Here is a 21,221-nt window from a genome sequence, read left to right on the forward strand (position 1 = left end):
TCGTAAAAAGGAACGGCGTATCGCATGCCGAATGAATCAATGAATGCTGATTTAAACCACGGTCTATCTCCGGACTAGGGATCATGACAGGTGGACTTTGGTGGCTCAATAATGACCCTGACAACTGGGCTAGTGAGGTTGGTAATCCACCACCACCCACACGATAGAAGAACTCACCGAATCTCCTTCAAAGCTTGCAACTCGCGCCCCTCAGCCTGCTTAAAGGCGGCGACTATCTCAGTAGGCGTGGAGTCTTCGCTGAAGTTCCTCAGAAACAAGCCAGCCTCCAGTGAGGAGGGCGGAGGCTCCGTGGATGGAGGGCCGCGGGTGCGGCGGCGGCCCGGCCCGCACTCGGTGCGGGGGGACAGCGCCTCGAGGAGGGAGTACGGCCAGTTCTGCAACAGAGAATTGGAGTTAGAAAATGCCACACTAATTCTTCGGAATCATGACACTCTTCACATCGGACTTTGTGGTAAAGGTACCGGGTTCGAATCGCTAAGAAAACATCCGGGATAACGCTAGTTAGTGGGCTGGATTTTCCTTCGCGGGTTGGAAGGTCAGACAGGCAATCGCTTCTATAACAGTGATGGAAATAATGAAAGTATATTTTATTTTCTCCACTAATACGCAGTGGAACAAGGTGGTGGAGTATGCTCCATACTCCATCCGGTTGATGGGAAGCCTGTGCCCAGTTGTGTGACATATACAGGGTGTTAGTAACATCGTAACGAATACTGAGGGGGATAATTCAGATATGATTCTGAGTTAATATCAAGTGGAATTTTCCGTCGCAAAATACATGTTGTTTTTTTTTTTCAATTCTATAGTTTGGCGAAGGAAACTTCCGCTTGATATTAACTCAGAATAATGAGCTGAATCATTCCTCAAAGTTTTCGTTACGATGTCACTAACACCCTGTATGCTGTTTAGTTACCTACCTTCTTAAGGAACATATCAGCGGCGCCTCGCTTCCAGTCCTTGGCGGAGCGCAGCGCCGCAGCAAGTTGCTCTTTCTCATACAACGCGAGTGGTATCTGCTGCGCGCGCCGTACAAGCGCCTCTACACTATGCATGTAGGGATACAGGTCCTTTGACTGCATTTCTTCCACCTGCGGGAAAAAAGTTAAATATTAACACGGCTACGGGGCGTTGGTCTAACAGAAATCTCGGTGAGGTGTGGGTACTTAGTTCATCTTGCGATCCAAGTCGTGACGAAGTCGTGATGAAGTTACGGATAGTCGTGAGTGTGCAATACAAGATCTTGTAATAACAACATAAAAACAAAGATAAAAGATGCATATGTCTGTTATCCATAAAATTAGAATGTTAAAAGTAGGCAACTCTGCCGTTTCTACAGCGCCGTTTATATATATTTTTGGGGAACATAGCCTGGAAGTGCCTCATTCAATTCAAAACACTTTATTGCACATAAAGGACAATCACAAAAGACAGCAGAAGTACAATCGGCGACCTTATTGCTAAGCAACAATTTCTTCCAGTTAGGTAGGGTGGCTCGGTTACCGAGAGTTGAAAACTCTCGGCATGTCATGGGAGTAAGCTACAGACGCTGCGAAAGCTAGCGAGGAATGGAAATCTGTTATTCGAGCCCAACATCCGAACCTGTCAAGTCTTTAGGATAGGTAAGCGGACCCTGTGAAAAACGGGATAATGCTAGGGGAATGTGTATACTGCAACATCCCAACAAGGGATAAAAGGATTAGAAGAAGAGAACCTTCGGGTGAAAGGAATTGATATACACTGAAATATACAGCTTTTTTAATTTTTTTGTACCCTGTACTGGACCTGTCAAATCTTCAGGATAGGTAAGGGGAACTTTGTGAAAAGGGGATGTGTATACTGTACTGACCTTAGCCAGCCAATCCCTGGCATGGCTGACGGCAGTGTGCAGAGTATGGTAGGATGGCAGGGCGGCGTCTATATCCTCTCCCTCGGCCAATAACGCGTCCAACTCGGCCAACGTGCTGTACTGAGGCTCCACGTCGTCGTTGTCACGCGACGGCTTCGACGTGTCGATTAGCACTGCTTTGGCGCGAGTCTCCCATTCTTCGACTTGGGCTGGAAAGGAGCATGTGCTTTAGTATTCTGTGAATGAAAGTGTCCCGGACCCAACTAGTTGTCGAGCAAGTTCCGCCCATATCCAACAGATGGCGCACATCATTTAATACAAGCCTAGACCACGCGTAATCAATCGTGGAATGTATGGAGCATATCCGCTTCGCTGGTCCAGTGCGGGCTGGCATACATAAGCTGATAAACACAAAACCCCTTCTTGCGTCGCGCAGTCGGGTAAAAAAGGATAGAACCACAGTTTTGATGATAATTAAGAACGTGAGTCAGTAATTCCCTTTGTTTTCAATAATAAAATTAAAATCCTTGGAATGTTGGAGATACCAATTTTATCGTAACACTCATGTAACACTTACGTCATCAAACGGCTAGCAATGGCGGCTTTTCATAAAATTGAGCATACCTTGTTTTGTTCTACCATGGCAATATGATTTTGTTCGACTCTAGTGAGTAAATTCCTCGAATCGAGGACATAAATGTAGCAAAATGCTCAACTGAAGCCGAATCGAGTGGAGGAAGTTTCGAGTTAATATCTTAGAATGATGATGATCTCTCCGACCGATTTCGGCCATGGCGACCACTTAGAATGCAGATGTAAGGAACAGAAGACAGACACACAGAAGTTAATGAAACTCTGTAGGGAGCGCTGGTTGTATAATAAAACCCCATACAAATATTTGAAGAAATTGCAAGATCCAAACACTGAGACGCGTTGGTTTGCTCGCGCTAGAGATGTGACTAACCATAAATGGTAGACTATTAGGTATGTCCCATACAAACTCACCTTTCAGCTGTGTGAGCGCGGCCCTCTCGGTTTCCACCTTATGGTGCGGGAGTACATTCTCGGCGTCGTGCAACAAGCGCTGTATCACCTCTGGGGTGAGCGTGGAGCACTCCTCCTTGTAAGTGCGCACTTCTTCTAGAAACTTCACTTGTTGGAGACGCGCTTGCAAAGGCGGTAGCTGAGGGAGAACTATGCAGAGCTGCGACCCCAGTTCTACCACCTGGAGGGGAGATTTAATTGGTTACATTGAAAGAGAGAGAGAACATTTATTCAAACAAAGCACACGTACATAAACATAAACAAGTAGTACATAAATAAGATAAATTACAACAAAACCTTACATAATATTACGCATACATATCCGCACTAAATGTTTCGCCTCTTCCTTTTTGATGCAAACAGCGAAGGAGTGGAACTGTCTGCCGTCGTCTGTTTTTCCAACTACAAAGGCGAGCCTAAGACATGGTCAGTATTGTACTTTATTTATTTTAAAGTGTAGAACACAGACGAAGGGATACACTTCAGTGAGTGTGCGCTGGAACTTCACGAGTTAATTCCACCCACTCCATTCCACCTACGGACAACTAGACGTAGACGGGCATTTCATCCCTATGTTGTGGATATACCACCAATCCACACTAAAAGCCTCTTCCTTTTTGACGCGAATAGCGAAGGGCTGCAACTATCTGCCTTGGTCTGTTTTTCCAAATCGTTATAATATGGGAGTCTTCAAGGCTAGAGTCATATTTGCTAAGCGTGATCCACCTTCGACCACATCGTCACTTACCATCAGGTGAGATTGTGGTCCAACCAACCTACATTATTTAAAAAACATACCTCTTCAAGCTCTCTAACAGTAGCGGGGTCCGTCTCGTCCAGGTCTTTATTCAGCATATCTGCTGCTTTAGCTTCAAACTCCGCTGTCTGCCGGAGTACTTCCTTCACTGCTGATCCTGGGGACAAAACAGCTTGTTAATATTGTAGAAATACCTCTAGCCATTAGCACACACACAGTCCATACGAAGATCGCAACGTAAGTGCAAGCGAGACAAACAATCCGCAGGTTCCCTCTTACACTTTAACGGCTCATCTGAAAGAAGTAAGGGAACGCGTGCGGACTTTGTTAATATTGTAGAAATACCCCTAGGCATTAGCACACCCCGTACAGTGCATACCAAGATCGCAACGTAAGTGCAAGCGAGACAAACAATCCGCAGATTCCCTCTTACGCCTTAACGGCTCACCTGAAAGAAGTAAAGGAACGAGTGCGGACTACCTATCTCGCTTGGACTCACGAAGTAAGGCACTCGTTTGTATAGAGTGTCTGCGCTGTGACGGAACTACAGGCACAGAATAAAGAATAATAAGTTAACTCTCCGCCCAGCGCCAATTCGTATCGGGCGTCGACTTCACCCCTCTAGTTTTTACTTTAGTCTTAAATGGCCGTAAGCCTCTAAGGCCTCCGTGGTCTAGTGGTTAGAGCGTTAGGCTCACGATCTGGAGGTCCGGGGTTCGATTCCCGATGGGGACATTGTCGAAATCACTTTGTGAGACTGTCCTTTGTTTGGTAAGGACTTTTGCAGGCTTGAATCACCTGATTGTCCGAAAAAGTAAGATAATTCCGTGCTTCGGAGGGCACGATAAGCCGTTGGTCCCGGCTATTAGCCGTAAAAACACCTCCACCAACCCGCATTGGAGCAGCGTGGTGGAGTATGTTCCATACCCCCTCCGGTTGATTGAGGAGGGGCCTATTTATGGCTGTTTATGTAAGCCTCTAAGGAGTAAGAGGGAGAGCGCGAATTGTCAGTCTCGGTCGCACTTATGCTTTATACGGCACACGGTAAGAATTATTTTTTTCTATGGAGTGTCCAGGTTGTGCTTAAGAGTATAAATGTTAGTATACTAAACGTCATCCAACTGTTTTCTCTTCCTACCTTCAGGCAGCACGCAAGCCAATCCATCGATCTCCTGCGCGAAGAGCGTGAGCTCGTGTATGGTGAGGCGGTACTTGGGGTCGTGGTGGCGCGTGCGTGTGCGCATTTTGTTGAGGTCCAGCTGCTGGATCACCGACAGGCACTTCTCCGCGTCCTCTATCGCTGTCTCCAGCGCACGGACCAGTTCCGTTTTGTGCATCTGTTAGAGAAATGCAAGAATAAATCAGATGATGACCTCCGTGATCGATTGGTTGAGCGCTGGGCTCACAATCCGGCTATCATGCAAGGACATCCCTCCTTCTCTCGCAGGAAAGCTAAAAACCTTAATATGATCGGCAAAAAAAAATATTTTTGTGTGCAGTGTCTTACGAAAAGTAATGATAAAATTGCATCCTATCGCATAAAATATAATTCCCGATAAAGTGGCTATGGAATTTGAGGAGTAGTAGGAAAGCAGCGGTTCTCATACAAAAGGATCGTTAGGGCTTTTCCAACCTTTCTTCTATTTCGTGTTCTTAGACCAGGGATAAAGACATACCTTGAGATCATGCGCCCTCTTCCAATGGGCTCTCAGCCCGTCCAAGTCGCAAGTCTTGGGCGTGTCCGGGTCCAAAGCATTCTGGACAGCCTCCGCCCACTCCCGGAACAGGTCCGACTTCATCTTCAGTTTTTCCAGCATAGTTGGAAGCTCGTCAAGAGTGTAACGGTATCTGGGGAGAGGTTGATCAGTTTTAGCAGCGGCCTGGCGAAACTGTGTTTAAAGATAACACATCAAAATACTGTCACAAATGTTCTGACTGTCTGAAAAAATAAGATGATTCTGTGCTTCGGAGGGCACTTTAAGACGTTGGTCTCGGCTATTAGCCGTAAAAACACTTCCAGCAATCCGCAGTGGAGCAGCGTGGTGGAGTACGCTCCATACCCCCTCCGGTTGATTGAGAGGAGGCCTGTGCCCAGCAGTGGGACGTATATAGGCTTTTTATGTCCAGGTGTAAAAATTGACGATTCAAAGTGTAACTATGTTACTTACTGAATAAAGATATTTTAGAATTTGAATTTGAGTAGATTAGGGAGCGGCTGCATCTGACAATACCTGAGCTTGTGCCTCTGTGCAGGACAGGTGCAGAGCTGCATGAAGTGTCGCAGGCAGGCCACGTGCGGCATGCAGCTGCAGGTAACGCAGGATAGGAAGCACGTGGTCTTGCACAGGTGGCACTGGCGCTCGTCGTCAGGTAGCAGCTCGAAGGCTTCGCGTTCGGCTTCCGTTACACCCTGTGGAATCGAATGGTGAGTCAGTATATACTACACTTTGTTGCACAAATAAATATATCCTGTATATTCTTCCAGCCGTATTCGGCCATGGCGATAAGTCTCCAATCTAGGAACGCCTAAGATGCGCACTTATATGGCTGACGTAACCGATCTTAGCAGTGAATGTGCGGCCACATTCACTGCACGTCAGCACACCTCCGATATAGTATCCTGTACATCGATACTACTAGTGCTTGATGTATCGGAGGATACATCGAAACTACAACTTTTGAGGCATGATTCTAAGGAAGTTAAAATGGCCATATCGAAGCAATTCATCTAAGAAAGCAGTGTTGCAATTTGACATTTGCGCATATAAAAGTTATATCAACTAGTAATTTCATCTTTTATGTGACCTTTTTAACCCCCCTAGCCTTTATGTTATAATACAGATATAACGGCCTCAGTGGTCCAGAGGTTTGAGCGTTCGGCTCACGATCCGGAGGTCCCGGGTTCAAATCCCGGTGGGGGGAGATTGGTTAGGACATTACAGGCTGATCACCTGATTGTCCGAAAGTAACATGATCTGTGCTACGGAAGGCAGGTTAAGCTGTTGGTCCCGGTTATTACTTACTGATGTAGGTAAGTAGTCGTTACACATAGATCACACGCAAAAGGCAGTAAGTTCATTTTCGGTTAACCATTAACGTCATAAATAACGACATCTTATAGTCCCACTGCTGGGCTCAGGCGTCCCCTCAAAGGGAGAATCCACTACACTGCTCCAGTGCGGGTTGTAGGAGGTTTGAGCTGGCATCATATCACATTTTTTAAGATCGTTCCACTGTTCTACGCGATAGAAGAAGAACTTACCCAGTCAAGCAGGCACTTCCTCAGCTTCCTCTCGTCGTGGAGCATGCTGCGCATGTCCCGGTAGGCGGCAAGCGCCACCGTGAGGCTGAGCGAGTCCGCCTCCAGCGCCATCTTGCACACCAGCTCGTCGTGCGAGAACACGCAGTAGCGCCGCAACGTAGAGTAGTGATGGATGCATTCACGGCCCATCTTGAGCTGGAGCAAACATTTGATGTCACACACACTCCAAAATATCTTCATTCAGTTGGTAACCAATAGAGAGAAAGCTCCATGCCTTGCAAGTCTAACAGCATGGAGGCTCAAAAATATTGCTGGGGGGTTAAAATGGCCACATCGAAGCAATTCATCTAAGAAAGTAATATTGCTTTTTGACATTTGTTTGCTTTGCGCACTTACTCTTACATGCGCCAATATCAAATTGCAACACTTCTTTCTTAGATGAATTGCTTCGATGTCGTCATTTTAAACCGCCTGAATGTCCTTGATGTCAGATTGCATTAAAAAGAGAAAAAAGTTGGTAACAGCTTCCGTGGTCCAGTGATTGAGTTTTTCTCACGATCCGGAGGGCCCAGGCTCAAATCCCGGCGGGGGCAAATCACTTTGTGATCCCTAATTTTATTACTATTACAAGCTTTCCATAACAAAGGGTGCATATTCAAGGCTAGGATTGCCAAATCTATCAGAAAAAGATGTGTCAAAACCTTCGTATGGAGTATAGCCCTCTATGGATGTGAAACTTGGACACTGACACAGAAGGACAGAGAGAGACTCGAGGCCTTTGAAATGTGGTGTTGGAGGAGGATGGAAAGAATAAGTTGGACAGAAAGGGTTACAAATGAGGAAGTGCTAGTAAGAGTAAGGGAAAAGAGACAAATACTGAGAATTATTGAGGACAGAAGAGGCAAGATGATTGGACACCTAATAAGACACGACGAATTCATTAAAAACATCATAGAAGGAAAGCTAGAAGGAAAGAGAGGAAGGGGAAGACCAAGAAGAGCTTACATGGAACAGATTAAAGAAAAGGTTAACGTCGTGTCTTATAGGGAAGTCAAGGAATTGGCCTTTGATAGACTGGAATGGAAAATGCTACACCGACAAGAGCGTGGCTCTTAAATTGATGATGAATTTTATTACTACATTACTAATCACCTGATTGTCTGAAAGTAAGATGATGAAAACCGATAAGTCCAAAAACTTCATGATAGTCAACTCACCCAATCAGCGGGCGTGAAGTTCACAGCCTCTGCAAAGTTGTACCCCTGGTTGAACCCGGCGTGGTACGCGCGCGGGAATGTGATCACGAACTCACCGGCGTGCTGGTCCATTCTGCAGGGTAAAAAACACATAACATAAGATCATGACTACATCCCAATTGGGGAGTCGAGGTACAATCAATTAATTGTAAACAGTGGTGAAATTATGAACCATTTGTTGTCATAATTATTAAAATTTTTGTTTTCGTAGGTGTTTTTGGTCTATTACAGAAACGACATGTACCCAGGAGGTCTTAAGCGCACCCAGTTAAGTTATTATCTTGCATGGAACTGATTGGACTTTTGCAGCTTATCGTACCCACGCCTCACCGAGCTTTCTGTTAGACCAACGTGATAGGTGAGCCGTATCGCCGTCTGTGACGTTCGAGCCAACTGTGTTAGTGAAAATGTATGTATCCATGAAAATGTGTGTATCCACCTATAGACAGGAACGCCAGCCTTCATCAGTATGTTGGGATTCATGATGGTGACGAGCTGGTGGAGCAAGTCCGGTTGGAGGTGGAACAGCTCGGGGGCCTCCGCCTTCATGGCAGCCTCGAACTGCTCCGCTTTCGACCCTGGGACGCCGTACCTGGGGTATAAATAGAAAGGTTATAGTTTAAGCACACCTAGTCATAGTCGTAGTAATTTATTGATAATAATAATTACACAGATCCTTGGGGGAGGCCTATGCCCAGCAGTGGGCGTCATACGGCTGATGATGATGAATAATTACACGTCACAGAGCCCACGTTCATCCCTGGTTTATATTTTATTTGTAAGGTGGCTAGATTTTAAGATAAAAAAAGCACAATACTGACCATGTCTTGGGCTCGCCCCAGTGGAGATAGTTGATGGAGTAGCTCCAGTGGTCCTCGTTGTGCCAACAGAACGTCGCGAAGCACATACCCACGTACAGCCATGGGATCTACAACAAATATACAGGGTGTTAGTGACTGATTGTATGTCTTTGATTTATTGATTGTATGTGCGAATTCTCACCTTCATTCCAGATATGTCGGCGTTAATATGCCCCAACACGGAGCCCTCTAAGACGGGTAAGTTGTTCAAATTCCAGCTAGACTCAGCATACTGTTGCTCGCCCGGGTATAAGTGGGCGCTCGACTTTGTTGGGAAGCCTGAGGGTAAATGTAAAAGTGTAAAAGATTGCAAAGTTTTAGAGAATCGTGGTAGCCTAGATAGAAGAACGCTCGAGTCTATTGAGACATCGCAGGTACAAATCCAGCACGGGCCTAAACCAATGATGTCGAATTAATTTCCAAATTCATTTTTAGATGTTAACTGATTATCAGCGGTGAAGGAAAACATCGTGAGGAAACCAACCCCGAGAAATGTGTTTTCGGAGGTACGTAACCTAACCTGTAATTGGTCTGGTTTTCCCTTTGAGTTGGAAGGTCAGACAGGCGCTTCTACAAAAAATCAGAACTGTCAAATCTTCAGATTAGGTAAGCGGACCCTGTGAAAAACGGGATAATGCTAGGGAGAACCAATGTTATCAGTATTGCAATCCAAAAATTATACACATGTGGAAGTTACCAGGGCGGCATTGAAGCAATTCACCAGAAATATTGCAAGTTGCGCATCTGAAAGTAAGTGCGCAATGTCAACAAAGCATTATTGGTTTGATGTGACCTTTCTGCCCCCCAGTTTAATCTAAATACATATAAGACAAAGTATTTGACATATATCAGCCAATCTGATGCATCGAGCAGTCGAGCAGAAGTCCCCAAGATAACGTACCAGACCCATGGTCCATGGAGTGGAGATCAGCTCCGTACTCCACCGTGACATCCTCGTCGATTGAAGACACCACGCGCCAAAACTCCTTCTCCACTGTCGACGTTGGCACCATCTGTCAAGGAACATACAGTTACGTAAAACATCTGCCTGTATAAGGAATTTTGGTGTGGCGGACCCCAACTAGTTGACCAGCTGGGTTCCGTCCATAACCAACAGATCGCGCATTTATTGAATGTAGTCCTACAACGCGCTATCGAAGTTTGCACAGCGCGACGCATATATACAACTTCCAATATGACACTAGTGACGACTGACCTAGGCCGCCGGTGGACTCACCGGACTGACCTCACCGGATAGACCCCGCCGGCTTGAGTTGACCCGAAGCTTCCGGTCATACTCGCCGGCCACCTAACCTGACAAGGCCCGTACCGCCTGGCTGGAGTCGCTCACTGGGCCTCCCTCAACAGGGTCTCACCCGGTGAGCTGACTCGCTGGCGGTACCATCCCGGACATGATATTGGGCCCTCGGAGGGGCGAAACTCACCCGCCGTGGCCGACCTCCATGCACCGTCCATTTTTTCGGGCGGCAAGGGCTGCCGCACCCTCCAAAGTAATGAAATATGACGATTTCATGAAATGATCGAGCACATCATGAAATGTTCAATTCTAAGATCTGGCCACGACATCTGTAGAAATTAATAAATAAATTAAAAAAATAAACCTACATGTACTGGCATATTGAAGTAATCAGACTTGAATTGGTCGGCCATCTCCCCGAACTGCTGGAGTGTGTACTCGCGCGACGCCTGCTCGAAGCCAAACGCCTCTGCTGGTTTTGATACCTGATGGAAAGGAAATATTAGTTAGTTAAGGAAAACCGGACCTGTCAAATCTTCAGGTTAGGTAAGCGCACCCTGTGAAAAAAATGGAACAATGCTAGGGATGATGATGATGGAAAGGAAATAGTTGTTAAAATTGTTCTTAATTTATGTTATAATACAGACGTCTCAGTGTCACGGTTTCGAATCCCTACTTTCGACTCCTCGTTTCTAATACGAACGGATAAGGCCTGGAATGAGGATAAAAACGACTATATAACTAATTTAAGGGAGCGAACTTATACTATCTACATAGCATAATGTACACATATTTACAACACGGTTTCAGAAAAACTATATAGCGAATGTGAGTCCATTTCTGGATATCAGTGCGCTAAGAGGACAAATATTAAAAACGATATATTCCTCTACTTATTAAATAACTTATAATGTATACCCTCATTGATTTAAAAAATGTGTTGCTATAGCAGTTTCTTGTCACTTCTACTCCTCAGCCATAACACCTTGCGAACGTAGATTCAAAAATGTTACATTGACTTACAACAAGTTTATCCGTGATAATTACGTTGAATAAATGATTCTGATTTCTGATATCTGAGACAAACTAAACTTTAATATAACCAACGGGTGAATAGGCATTTTCTGGGTAAGCTCGTTCCAACATCGATCTCTTCTTCTCCTTGTGGAAGAACGAAGTAAAGAGCAAACCCATCTTAATTAAAAAAAATATATATTCAAGTTTGGATAATTGATATCACGTGGTTTCCAAGTTTTGTGCTCGGTTAATGGCAATTGGTTCGCTCCCTATTACATGGGAGTTAAACATAGCTGGCATAGAGTGGGTGTATATTCTAGAGGTGTATACACCTCTGCTTATTCCTTCGGTGATGTATGGGTTGTTTTCGCTGGAGCATAGAATTGTAGAAGCATTTGAATAAACTGATTACATACCTCTTCAGCCAAGCACACTGGGCACCGCCAGTCTCCTTTGGGCACGTCAGCCAGCGGGGGGACCAGACAGAATGTATGGTAGCTGTCATCGCAGCCGTCACAGAGCAGCATCTGCTCCTCTATGTCGCCACGGCCGCACACCCGACACATGTACTTCGCCAGCTAGGGGGTAGATTGGTTGGTTATTCTCTCTTTATTTAAGAGCTGCGCTCTTGACGGTGGAGTAATCGCCTTCAATACTCCATAGATAGGGCTTGTAGAACGGTGGTTGCCCCAATCGCCTTCCGTTAATACTTATAATACTACTAATACTAATAATACTTATATTCATACACAATAAACGGTAGTCAGTAAAAAATGTGTTAACATTGCTTAAAAAGGAAAATAATTATCACCAAAAACTTGCTACGACTCAATTTTGCGAAGGGACATATTCATATATTTTCGGATAACAAAAGTACTTTTGAGAATTGGTTGGTTATTATGTAGCTCTTATGTTAAACCGTCCCACAGCGGGTCGATTCTATCCAACATGATCCTTTTAGGCATGGTATAAGAAGACCTGCCGCGAATCATATCGAGCGCTTCGACCAATAAACGATACAAATGCTATCTACGTAGATGGACGTCAAACGGCTATTGGTCGAAAAGATAAAGATTTCCATTGTGTATAAATTTAGGTACACTTAGGTTAGGAAGGCTTCGATATAATTCACGACGCGCTCGGCGCGGTTGTCGTGCAGAGCCTACAGGTATGGTCAATCCTATGACAATCCGCCATTGCTAGCCCAATGATGACGTGTTGTCATAAAATAGGTATCTACAAAATTTCAAGGACGTAATTTTTTTTTATTGAAAATTATTTGGACCCCGGGTGAGTTAGAAAAGGTTTTTATTACAGTATGTTTGTTGAATGCTACTGTCTACCTGTTTGAAGGCTGAAGTGACTGAAGGTTTAGTTAAAAATTTTCAAACAATCAAAAAAATATGTTTATTCAGCTTTACTTTTTTTACCTTTGATGGGTTTGCCCTTGGCCCCAGACTTGCCCAAAATATTGAATTTTGTGTCCGGATTAGCACTTTTCACTAACACAGTTACCTCAACCATTATAGACGGCGATACGGCTCACCACCTCACGTTAGTCTAACAGAAAGCTCGGTGAGGTTTGGGTACTTAGTTCTTGCGATGGATGTACCCCTGGCTACCCCAATTGGGATATAGTCGTGAGCTTGTGTTATAGTGCCACTGCTGGACTAGGGTGTATTCATGATGAAACATTCTCCAGGATCGTAAAGGGACATGCACCTTTTGCTCCATTACAAAGTTTATTTATTACCATAAAGGTGCTGATAGACTTGAGCATTCACTTGTAACAGAACATCGAGCATTTGCCGTTTTTATATTTGTCGAACTGAACAACGAGCCGAGCCAAGCATAGAGCCAAACATTGCTATGAACGTTTTCATGAGCAAGAACGCTCGACAGAATACTCGCTACAATTAAAGCACATAATAACGGGTTCATACCGCGTTTAGATGGGGATATGAGACTCCCGATATTTCGACACTGTTGCAAGTGCCACGATCTACCTCATCATCATCATCATCAGCCGTACGACGCCCACTGCTGGGCATAGGCCTCCCCCAAGGATCTCCACGACGATCGGTCCTGCGCTGCCCGCATCCAGCGACTTCCCGCGACCTTCACCAGATCTTCGGTCCACCTTGTAGCGGGCCTACCCACTTAGCGTCGTCCGACGCGTGGTCGCCATTCCAGAACCTTTCCGCCCCATCGGCCATCGGTTCTCCTCGCTATGTGTCCTGCCCACTGCCACTTCAGCTTTGCAATTCTCCGAGCTATGTCGGTGACTTTAGTTTTCCTGCGGATCTCCTCATTTCTGATTCGATCGAGCAAGGAAATCACGATCTACCTACTCCACTCCAATCTCATCAGTCATCCCGTGATCATGGCACTTGCAACATTGTCGAAATATCGGGATTCTCATATCCCCATTTAAACGCGGTAAGAACCCGTTATTATGTGCTTTAATTATGATAATAACCGCGTAAACTTAAAACTCGCTACAATGTTCTCGTATTTTTCTCGAATTGTAACATTCGCACAAATGCTCATTACAAGTGAATGCTCAAGTTTATCAGCACCTTTAGTTTAAAAACGTAAACTTACAACTAGAAATAATAAAATAATATAATTTTGGTGACGCGACCAGGGTTAGAAACAAACTAATTGAATTAATGACAAAAAAAACACTCAAAGGAGATTCGGCAAATATCTCGGTAATGTACGGGAAAAAATATTAACCCACCATATTGTTTATATGCATAGTTTATTTTATATGGATTTTATCATTTATCATCATCTTCATCTTCAGCCCATTAACGTCCCCACTGCTGGGGCACGGGCCTTCCCTATGGATGGATAGGGAGAGATCGGGCCTTAAACCACCACGCGGGCCCAGTGCGGACTGATGGTTATTAACGACTGCTAATGCAGCCGGGACCAACGGCTTAACGTGCCTTCCGAAGCACGGAGGAGCTCGAGATGAAAACTTTTTTTTTGTGGTCACCCATCCTATGACCGGCCTTTGCGAAAGTTGCTTAACTTCAACAATCGCAGACCGAGCGCGTTTACCGTTGCGCCACCGAGCTCCCGTGTGATAGATAATGCTCTTTTAATTTAGCTTTGAAAGAAGCAGCTGATGGACGACTAACGATGTTCTCTAAACAAACAACAAGCCGCATGACATGTTGCGCATCAGCTGGCAACGCTGCTGCTGCGCGCTGTTGTGCAACGATTGTTGCCTAGTGGATACGAGGCTTAATATTCTACAAAACTCGTATAATTTCTTTTTTCTACTCCTCTACTTTAATCTGGCATTTAAATAACCAAAAAGTCTAATATAAGTACATACATAATTAAACTCTTTGAAAAAGTGTATGCTCTATGGCCTATAAAAGCATTGTTTACAAAGTGTAACTGTACTATAATGTCGCCAAAAAAGCATTGTTGTTGTTTTTTTTTTTTTTTTGACCTGGAAACTGGCACCTTTACTTTGTTTGGTGCCATAGATATACTATAAAAAAAAAGTATACATTTGCCGCCATTTTCCCGCGCGTTGGAAAATAAATTGGAAAATTTTTGTTTCATTTAAAATTACGTCGTCGTAGAAAAAGTATTGTATGCAACGTTGTATAACTAGGTCAAAAAATGCTCGTGGCGTCTCTTATTGCGATGTTCGCCAAGGCTCACATCGCAACTCACGCCACTCGCATTTTTTGACCCTTCTTATACAACTGTTGCATAAAATACTATTATCTTTTGACGCGAATCGTCTCAAACTCAAAAGTATCTTTATTCAATGGGTAACATTTATTTATTCATTCACAATTTACATAGTCATTACAGGCAATCCCAATTCAACTAACATAGTTATTAATCGTATTTTTTTACATAAATATATTGTATTGTCAAACGTGTCATCCGCCTGCAAAATTTGTGGGCCGGAATAAATTAAATATGATTATTATTTTTCATTAGCCGATACTGTTCATTATTATTTTTTGCCATTACAGACGGCGATACGGCTCACCACCTATCACGTTGCTCTAACAGAAAGCTCGGTGAGGTGAAGGTACATAGTTAGCCTTGCGATGGATGTACCTCTGACTACCCCAATTGGGATATAGTCGTGAGCTTGTGTTATGTTGTCATTATTTTAAAAAAATAACCTGGTCCAAAAACTAGCCAATTAGAAAACTCAAAATAATTCCGTTAAAAACGTAACATAGGTATTAATTTAGTCTATAGTATTTTACACCTAGAATATTTGTTATGTACCTGATTATCGGTTACAGCTTTGGGTTTTGCCGATTCTCCTTTAGGATACTAAAACATAGAAACACATAGGTTTACACACGTTTACAACAAAGCATTTTTGTTTTAGTGAAAGGAAATGACAAATTAAAAAAATATATATTTTTTTAAAATTTACAAACACGACAGCCACATGCACAAAAAAGTACCCTCCAAGTCCTAACCTGATCTGTTACTTACACTGTCTTGAAGCAACTAGAAGTTTGAAGTCGTTCTTGTATCGTCTTAACTTGGAAATTCCCGTCACTTTTTTCTACTAAAATCTCACAGAATCCTCCGTGTTATGCGTCTCGGCATGCGGCGGGGAAGTGACAGACCCAGCCGTTTTACACATGCGACACTCACAGGCGCGTGGAGCGCCATATCGCATACACACATACCAACTCGCGACCGTAATCCTTAAGCCGCGTTTCCATTTGCACAACATGTTGAAAATTAGCGAGGGACTTTTGTTTAACAAAGATGACTGTCTACGCATCTAATACACGTCCATCGTCGACAACATGTCGCAAGACGAATTAGTGTTGTTGCGTGTCACGTCTCGAATCAACAATTGATGCTCAACTAACGATGCTCCAAACAAACAACAAGCCGCACGACATATTGCGCTTCAGCTGGCAACGTCGCGCTGTTGTGCAACGTTGTCGTAAATGTTGAGCGTTGCTTGTTGCGCGGTAATTGTTGCCCAGTAGATACGAAGCTATACGGACTTGAGTGTACAGAACAGTTGATGACGATAGTTATCTTCGCTTTCTTCCAATCCCGCATACGCGCTACCTCTACGCGTTTGCGTAATGCTCACTAAAAGAGCTTGATTTCCACGCCCTTTGTTGCTAGCGGCTCAATAGCCCGACATCAGGGTTCCTGACATGTTTCATAGAAAAAAACAAGACAGACGCTTTTGCATGCTAAACTCACCGGATCCTCCGGGTTATGCGTGCCAGTGGCGTGTGGCGCCGGAGTGACAGACACGGTCATGTTGGACATGCGATGCTCGCGCAGGCGCGTGGAGCGCGTGACTCGCGCGCGCGACCCGCAGCTCGCGGCCGCTGACATCCATTTGTTTTCTCTAGGACCTGGGGGGGGGGGGGGTTTGAATTATTCATTTGTTATGTCGTTTTATAACCAAATACTTATTACATGCATGATTACTGAGCTACCTTCGAATCCCGGTACCAGACTTGCACCAATGAGTTATTAATTTATCCAAAGTGCAGTTTTCACTAACACAGTCGTCTCGACCTTTATAGACGGCGATACGACTCACCTCCTATCACGTTGGTCTACCAGAAAGCTCGGTGAGGTGTGGGTACTTAGTTCATCTTGCGATAGGTGTACCTCCGACTACACGTATTAGGACAAATGTTCAGCTTATGTTATGTTCTATCGTCAGCAAAAGTAATCTATTTTTCATCCGCTAAGTTCATTTTAAGTTATAACTGTCATTTTCTTATCCGCCGAAAAAGAAAGGGACGGGTAATCGGCAGGCATAAAATTTATGGGACACGTTAATTTTAGGTAGAAATTTAAAAAACCCTTCCGAAATTTTATATTGGCCAATAACCCGACAGAATTAAGTCGCCTTGGTTATTCTTTGATTTTACAATTATCAGTTGTCAATCATCCGTCCCTTTCCTTTTCGGTGAATAAGAAAATGACAGGTATAAAGCTTAAAATAAAATTAGGAGGTGTCTGCAGGAATCAGGGTCATTGGTGCAAGTCCCGTACCAGGGTAACAGAACTCCATGGAAAAAATAAAATACTGAACAACTTACTGCGTCGAGTCTCCGAGCTCTCGTCCTTGATTTTGACGGGAGTCTTGCCGCGGGCTCCGTTGGTGCCGGGGGGCGGAGTCGCAGCCGCGCGTTGTCCTGAAAGTGAACAACATATTAAGTTGACTGATTAAGACATATTACGAGGAGACATATTCTTCTTCTGTCGTGTGGGTTGTGAGGTGAATTACCAACCTCATCAACCCTGGTGTCAGGGTTATGATTGAGCCGCCGAAGACTCCTGACATGGCTCATGTAACGACTACTTCCTTACATCAGTAAGTATGTAATGCCGTATTTCTTTCAGCCTGCGGATTAGTTACGGGGACCCATTTTATAGTATTTTTATGTAGAATTGTAAGCAGCGCCGTCTCGGATTGTTCAATGTAAGGTCCGGAACCATCGACTCGCTATCGTTGGGCTCCGTACTGCTTATGTGGTAACCGGGACCAACGGCTTAACATGCCTTCCGAAGCATGGATCATCTTACTTTAATATTTCATTTTATTTATTCATTTTTTTAGGAGACAAGACATATAAAGAGTTGCCGTTCTATACGTAGTATTATTCCTTATTCTATGGTACAACCGGAGAAAAATCTAGAACGTTCCAGCAAGGTACTCACCACGTTCTTCAGTAGCAGCGTCGTCGGCATTATGAGCGAGAGCGCCCTCAGCATGGCTGCCTTCAGCCGCGGGCTCGGGCTCCGCGCGGAATCGCCGCGCAGGGGGCGGAGTCGCCGCCGGGGGACACTTGCTGGATGATCGGCTGCGGGTCGCCGCCTTCTCTGGTGTCGCCGCTTCTGTCTTGACTTCGATTTTCTGATGGAAGTTTCGGGAAATTAGAACCGTAGCAATCCAGTAGTCTCTACTCTATAGCGATGGGCATCAGTAGTTGCAGTCATTTTTAACACTAAGTCATACAAATGATGTAATCATTACAGACATAAACTCGCGACAGCTATTAAGTAATCAGAAGAAAACTTGCAGATACTTTAGTTTGATACGAAATTCTATATGATGAATCGCATAGTTAAAGGTGATCAGCCAAACGCCCACATCGTTCACGAGAGGAAGGCACAAACCCTTGGTCGTTTTTACGACATGCAAAGATAAGCAGCTCAACGCGATCTTTGTGACCAGGAGTATGTGGACAAAGTGTTTATCTATTTAAGGCCGGGTTTCCACAGACGCGTGGATGAGCGGAGAAGAGCGGAAATGTGCGGATTTGACCAATCACAGCGTTCGAGAGAGCGAAAAACGAAGACGCTCTGTCACTCTCTCCCTTACGGTGATTGGTCGATTCCTGCACATCTCCGCTCATCTCCGCACAGCTCCGCCTCAATGGAAACGCAGCCTAACTGTCATACACTTCCTTCATAAATGTGGTCGAACATAATTTTTGGTCTGGAGCAAAGCATTTAATTGGAGCAGTCCTGGCCCAAGAGGCAGTTGTTCCCTTTTTTCTCCCCTCGGAGTTCACACATGTATCTCTATGAAGACAAATATACATACCGTCTCCTTGTTATCAACGACGCCACTGCTCTTAAACACGTCGTAAGGGTACAGAATACGCTCATAGTGACTCTTCAGAATGGAGCCGATACCCTTGCCTTGGGGGTGGCCCATGCGGCGCGCGATCTTCGACCACTTGCGCTCCGCTGAGCATACTTCGAAACCACCTGTTGGAAGAAAAATATAAACGGTTCTCGTGAAATGTTTATGACAAAGACAGCTGGACCATGATCATACTAGATTCTTGAAAACCTCTAGTCTGTAAATAGTCGCACATGATTGGGAGAAGTAATTTCCTAACTACGGAATGCCTATCGGGAATCTAACCCGGCAGCTGTGGATTGGCGATCAAGATAGAAAAAGAGAAAATCGATCTCGCCACTCTTCCTAAAAATACGTGTAAATCCCGAAGAATTCTTCCTCGTTCCATGCTAGTTCTTTCTCCAAAGACATCATCGTCCTGCCCTTATCCCTGCATCATCCTGTATCCACTTTAGAACTCTATCGCACTAATATATTTGGCAATTAGTGAGACTCCCAGTTGAATTTGTCAAAAAAGTTAATATGACATGGTACCAAAGTGTATACATATTAATGCTCGTGACCATACTCCTCATCGATCCATCTCTGTCAGTCGTCTTCTCTGTACTCACACATTTCACACACATATCCTTCTTAACACAAACCATCCACACTTTCTTTGATCGTCCCCTACCCACTTCTCGTAATATGCTTTTCATCCCCCCTCATTACATTCCCATACCATGTTAACCTGTTGCTCCTCAATTTTAGTTCCTTCTCAAAACACATGAAAAAACTTTTAAAAATGATGTAAAGTAAACTCCAAACTCACCAGCCTCCTTGACAATCTTGTGGAGGGCGTACAGGTCTAGAGGCTTCCTCTCGACAGTGGGTATCTTGAGCACGGAGCCTTGCAGCTCCCAGAATTTAATGATCTGGTCCAGGAAGTTGAGTTTCACGCGGGTTATGGCCTGTTGAAGAAAATTCAGTTCACATTTTTTGTTATGTTCATTTATTTATTTGTATGGCATCTCTTGCAGAAAACAGGTAAATGGGGGGATCTCCTATGTATGATAGAAACTATTGGAAAATCTACGTGAACATTGCACCGCTGCGAAGCAGGGATCGCAAGTCATAACTTTGTTGTGCAAAACGGCAATACCTTCGGCTTTGGTCAAAATGAGTGAATGATTTGATCGATTAAGAATCGTTCTATGAAACTCCGAAATTGAACGACGAATGAGCGAGAACGCGACGGAAACGTTCATTCATATTATTATTGTCTTGTAGCAAATTTTGAACTGAATTTCTTAGTTTTTAAACCTTCGACTGAAACCGAAGGTTGTGTGTAGCGATAAACAACTTCGCCAGATATGGGCCTTCTGTAGACACTGGTCATCTGCTCGACTTCAAAAATGATACTGGTGCTCATCTGGTGCACTAACTTAACCTTATTTTACTTTGACACACTTACAATAGGTAAAAGAAAGAAATGGAGCTAGGTTTAGTCCTGTCACATGAAATTAAGTTGGTGGTTGACCGAATCGGCAACATTTACTGACCTCAAGCTCATTTAATCGCTGTATTCGGGGTGTGAAGCGCAGCCGGTCCACGTCCACAGCAAACGGGGGTTGCCAGTGCTGTAACAAACAACATATTCTATAGGCAACGATATTTAAGAAGTACGGTCACGAGCATTAATATGTATACTTTTGGTACCATGTCACATTAACTTTTTTGACAAATTGAACTGTAAGTCTCACTAAATATGTTAGTGCGACAGAGTCCTAAAGTGGGTACATTATATTGCTCATGACTGTATGTTGTCCTCTCTACCAGTTGCAGTGCCCTTAAAGAGTCCATGTTGATACTATAATACTTGCTTCTGTATTTTTATAACACCACACTTTTTACGAACACATGGTCGCAATAAAACATTTCTATTGTAAAGATATTATTAAGAAAACCCCCAGGTCAAAGGTACTCGAAACCAGTGAGCATGCATGAAGTCTTTGATAAGAGTGGAGGAAGTGAAGGTGTGGCAGAATCGTAGTAAGTGGAATTCTGTGGTCTCCGCTTACTCCAATAGGAAATAGGCATTAGAAATAGGACTTTTGGTAGGGCTGACAGAGGAAGACCTAGAAAGACGTACATTGACCAAATCGGAGACGTCCTTAGGAAAGGTTCAGTATAATCTACTCTGAACCGACGTGCGTGTATGAAACGATTGATGAATGTCGAGGAAGCAAGAGAAGTGTGTCAGAAGCAAACGGAATTCCATA

The 21,221-nt window shown here is 44.2% G+C and overlaps 1 protein-coding gene across 4 annotated transcripts in view; it reads right to left on the bottom strand.

Annotated features, from left to right (window-relative positions):
* LOC126377714 (lysine-specific demethylase lid-like) overlaps positions 1-21,221 on the bottom strand; it is a 67,043-nt gene that overhangs the window by 26,319 nt on the left and 19,503 nt on the right. For 2 of the 4 annotated variants that reach the window (XM_050025487.1, XM_050025486.1), the window contains exons 2-24: positions 20,502-20,579; positions 19,772-19,910; positions 18,919-19,085; positions 18,030-18,225; positions 17,408-17,503; positions 16,551-16,708; positions 15,597-15,644; positions 11,738-11,899; positions 10,673-10,789; positions 9,948-10,059; positions 9,189-9,325; positions 9,008-9,114; positions 8,626-8,778; positions 8,148-8,259; positions 6,931-7,125; positions 5,900-6,078; positions 5,345-5,516; positions 4,807-5,005; positions 3,710-3,825; positions 2,873-3,092; positions 1,868-2,076; positions 939-1,109; positions 178-395 (exon numbers count right to left, since the gene is read on the bottom strand). In XM_050025487.1, the coding sequence (XP_049881444.1) occupies positions 178-395; positions 939-1,109; positions 1,868-2,076; positions 2,873-3,092; positions 3,710-3,825; positions 4,807-5,005; positions 5,345-5,516; positions 5,900-6,078; positions 6,931-7,125; positions 8,148-8,259; positions 8,626-8,778; positions 9,008-9,114; positions 9,189-9,325; positions 9,948-10,059; positions 10,673-10,789; positions 11,738-11,899; positions 15,597-15,644; positions 16,551-16,708; positions 17,408-17,503; positions 18,030-18,225; positions 18,919-19,085; positions 19,772-19,910; positions 20,502-20,579 (3,461 nt within the window). The remainder of the gene's footprint in view (positions 1-177; positions 396-938; positions 1,110-1,867; positions 2,077-2,872; positions 3,093-3,709; positions 3,826-4,806; positions 5,006-5,344; positions 5,517-5,899; positions 6,079-6,930; positions 7,126-8,147; positions 8,260-8,625; positions 8,779-9,007; positions 9,115-9,188; positions 9,326-9,947; positions 10,060-10,672; positions 10,790-11,737; positions 11,900-15,596; positions 15,645-16,550; positions 16,709-17,407; positions 17,504-18,029; positions 18,226-18,918; positions 19,086-19,771; positions 19,911-20,501; positions 20,580-21,221) is intronic. The other 2 variants (XM_050025489.1, XM_050025488.1) reach the window with 1 other exon arrangement.

Source organism: Pectinophora gossypiella, chromosome 24 (genome assembly GCF_024362695.1).
Source record: "Pectinophora gossypiella chromosome 24, ilPecGoss1.1, whole genome shotgun sequence".
Lineage (NCBI taxonomy): Eukaryota > Metazoa > Arthropoda > Insecta > Lepidoptera > Gelechiidae > Pectinophora > Pectinophora gossypiella.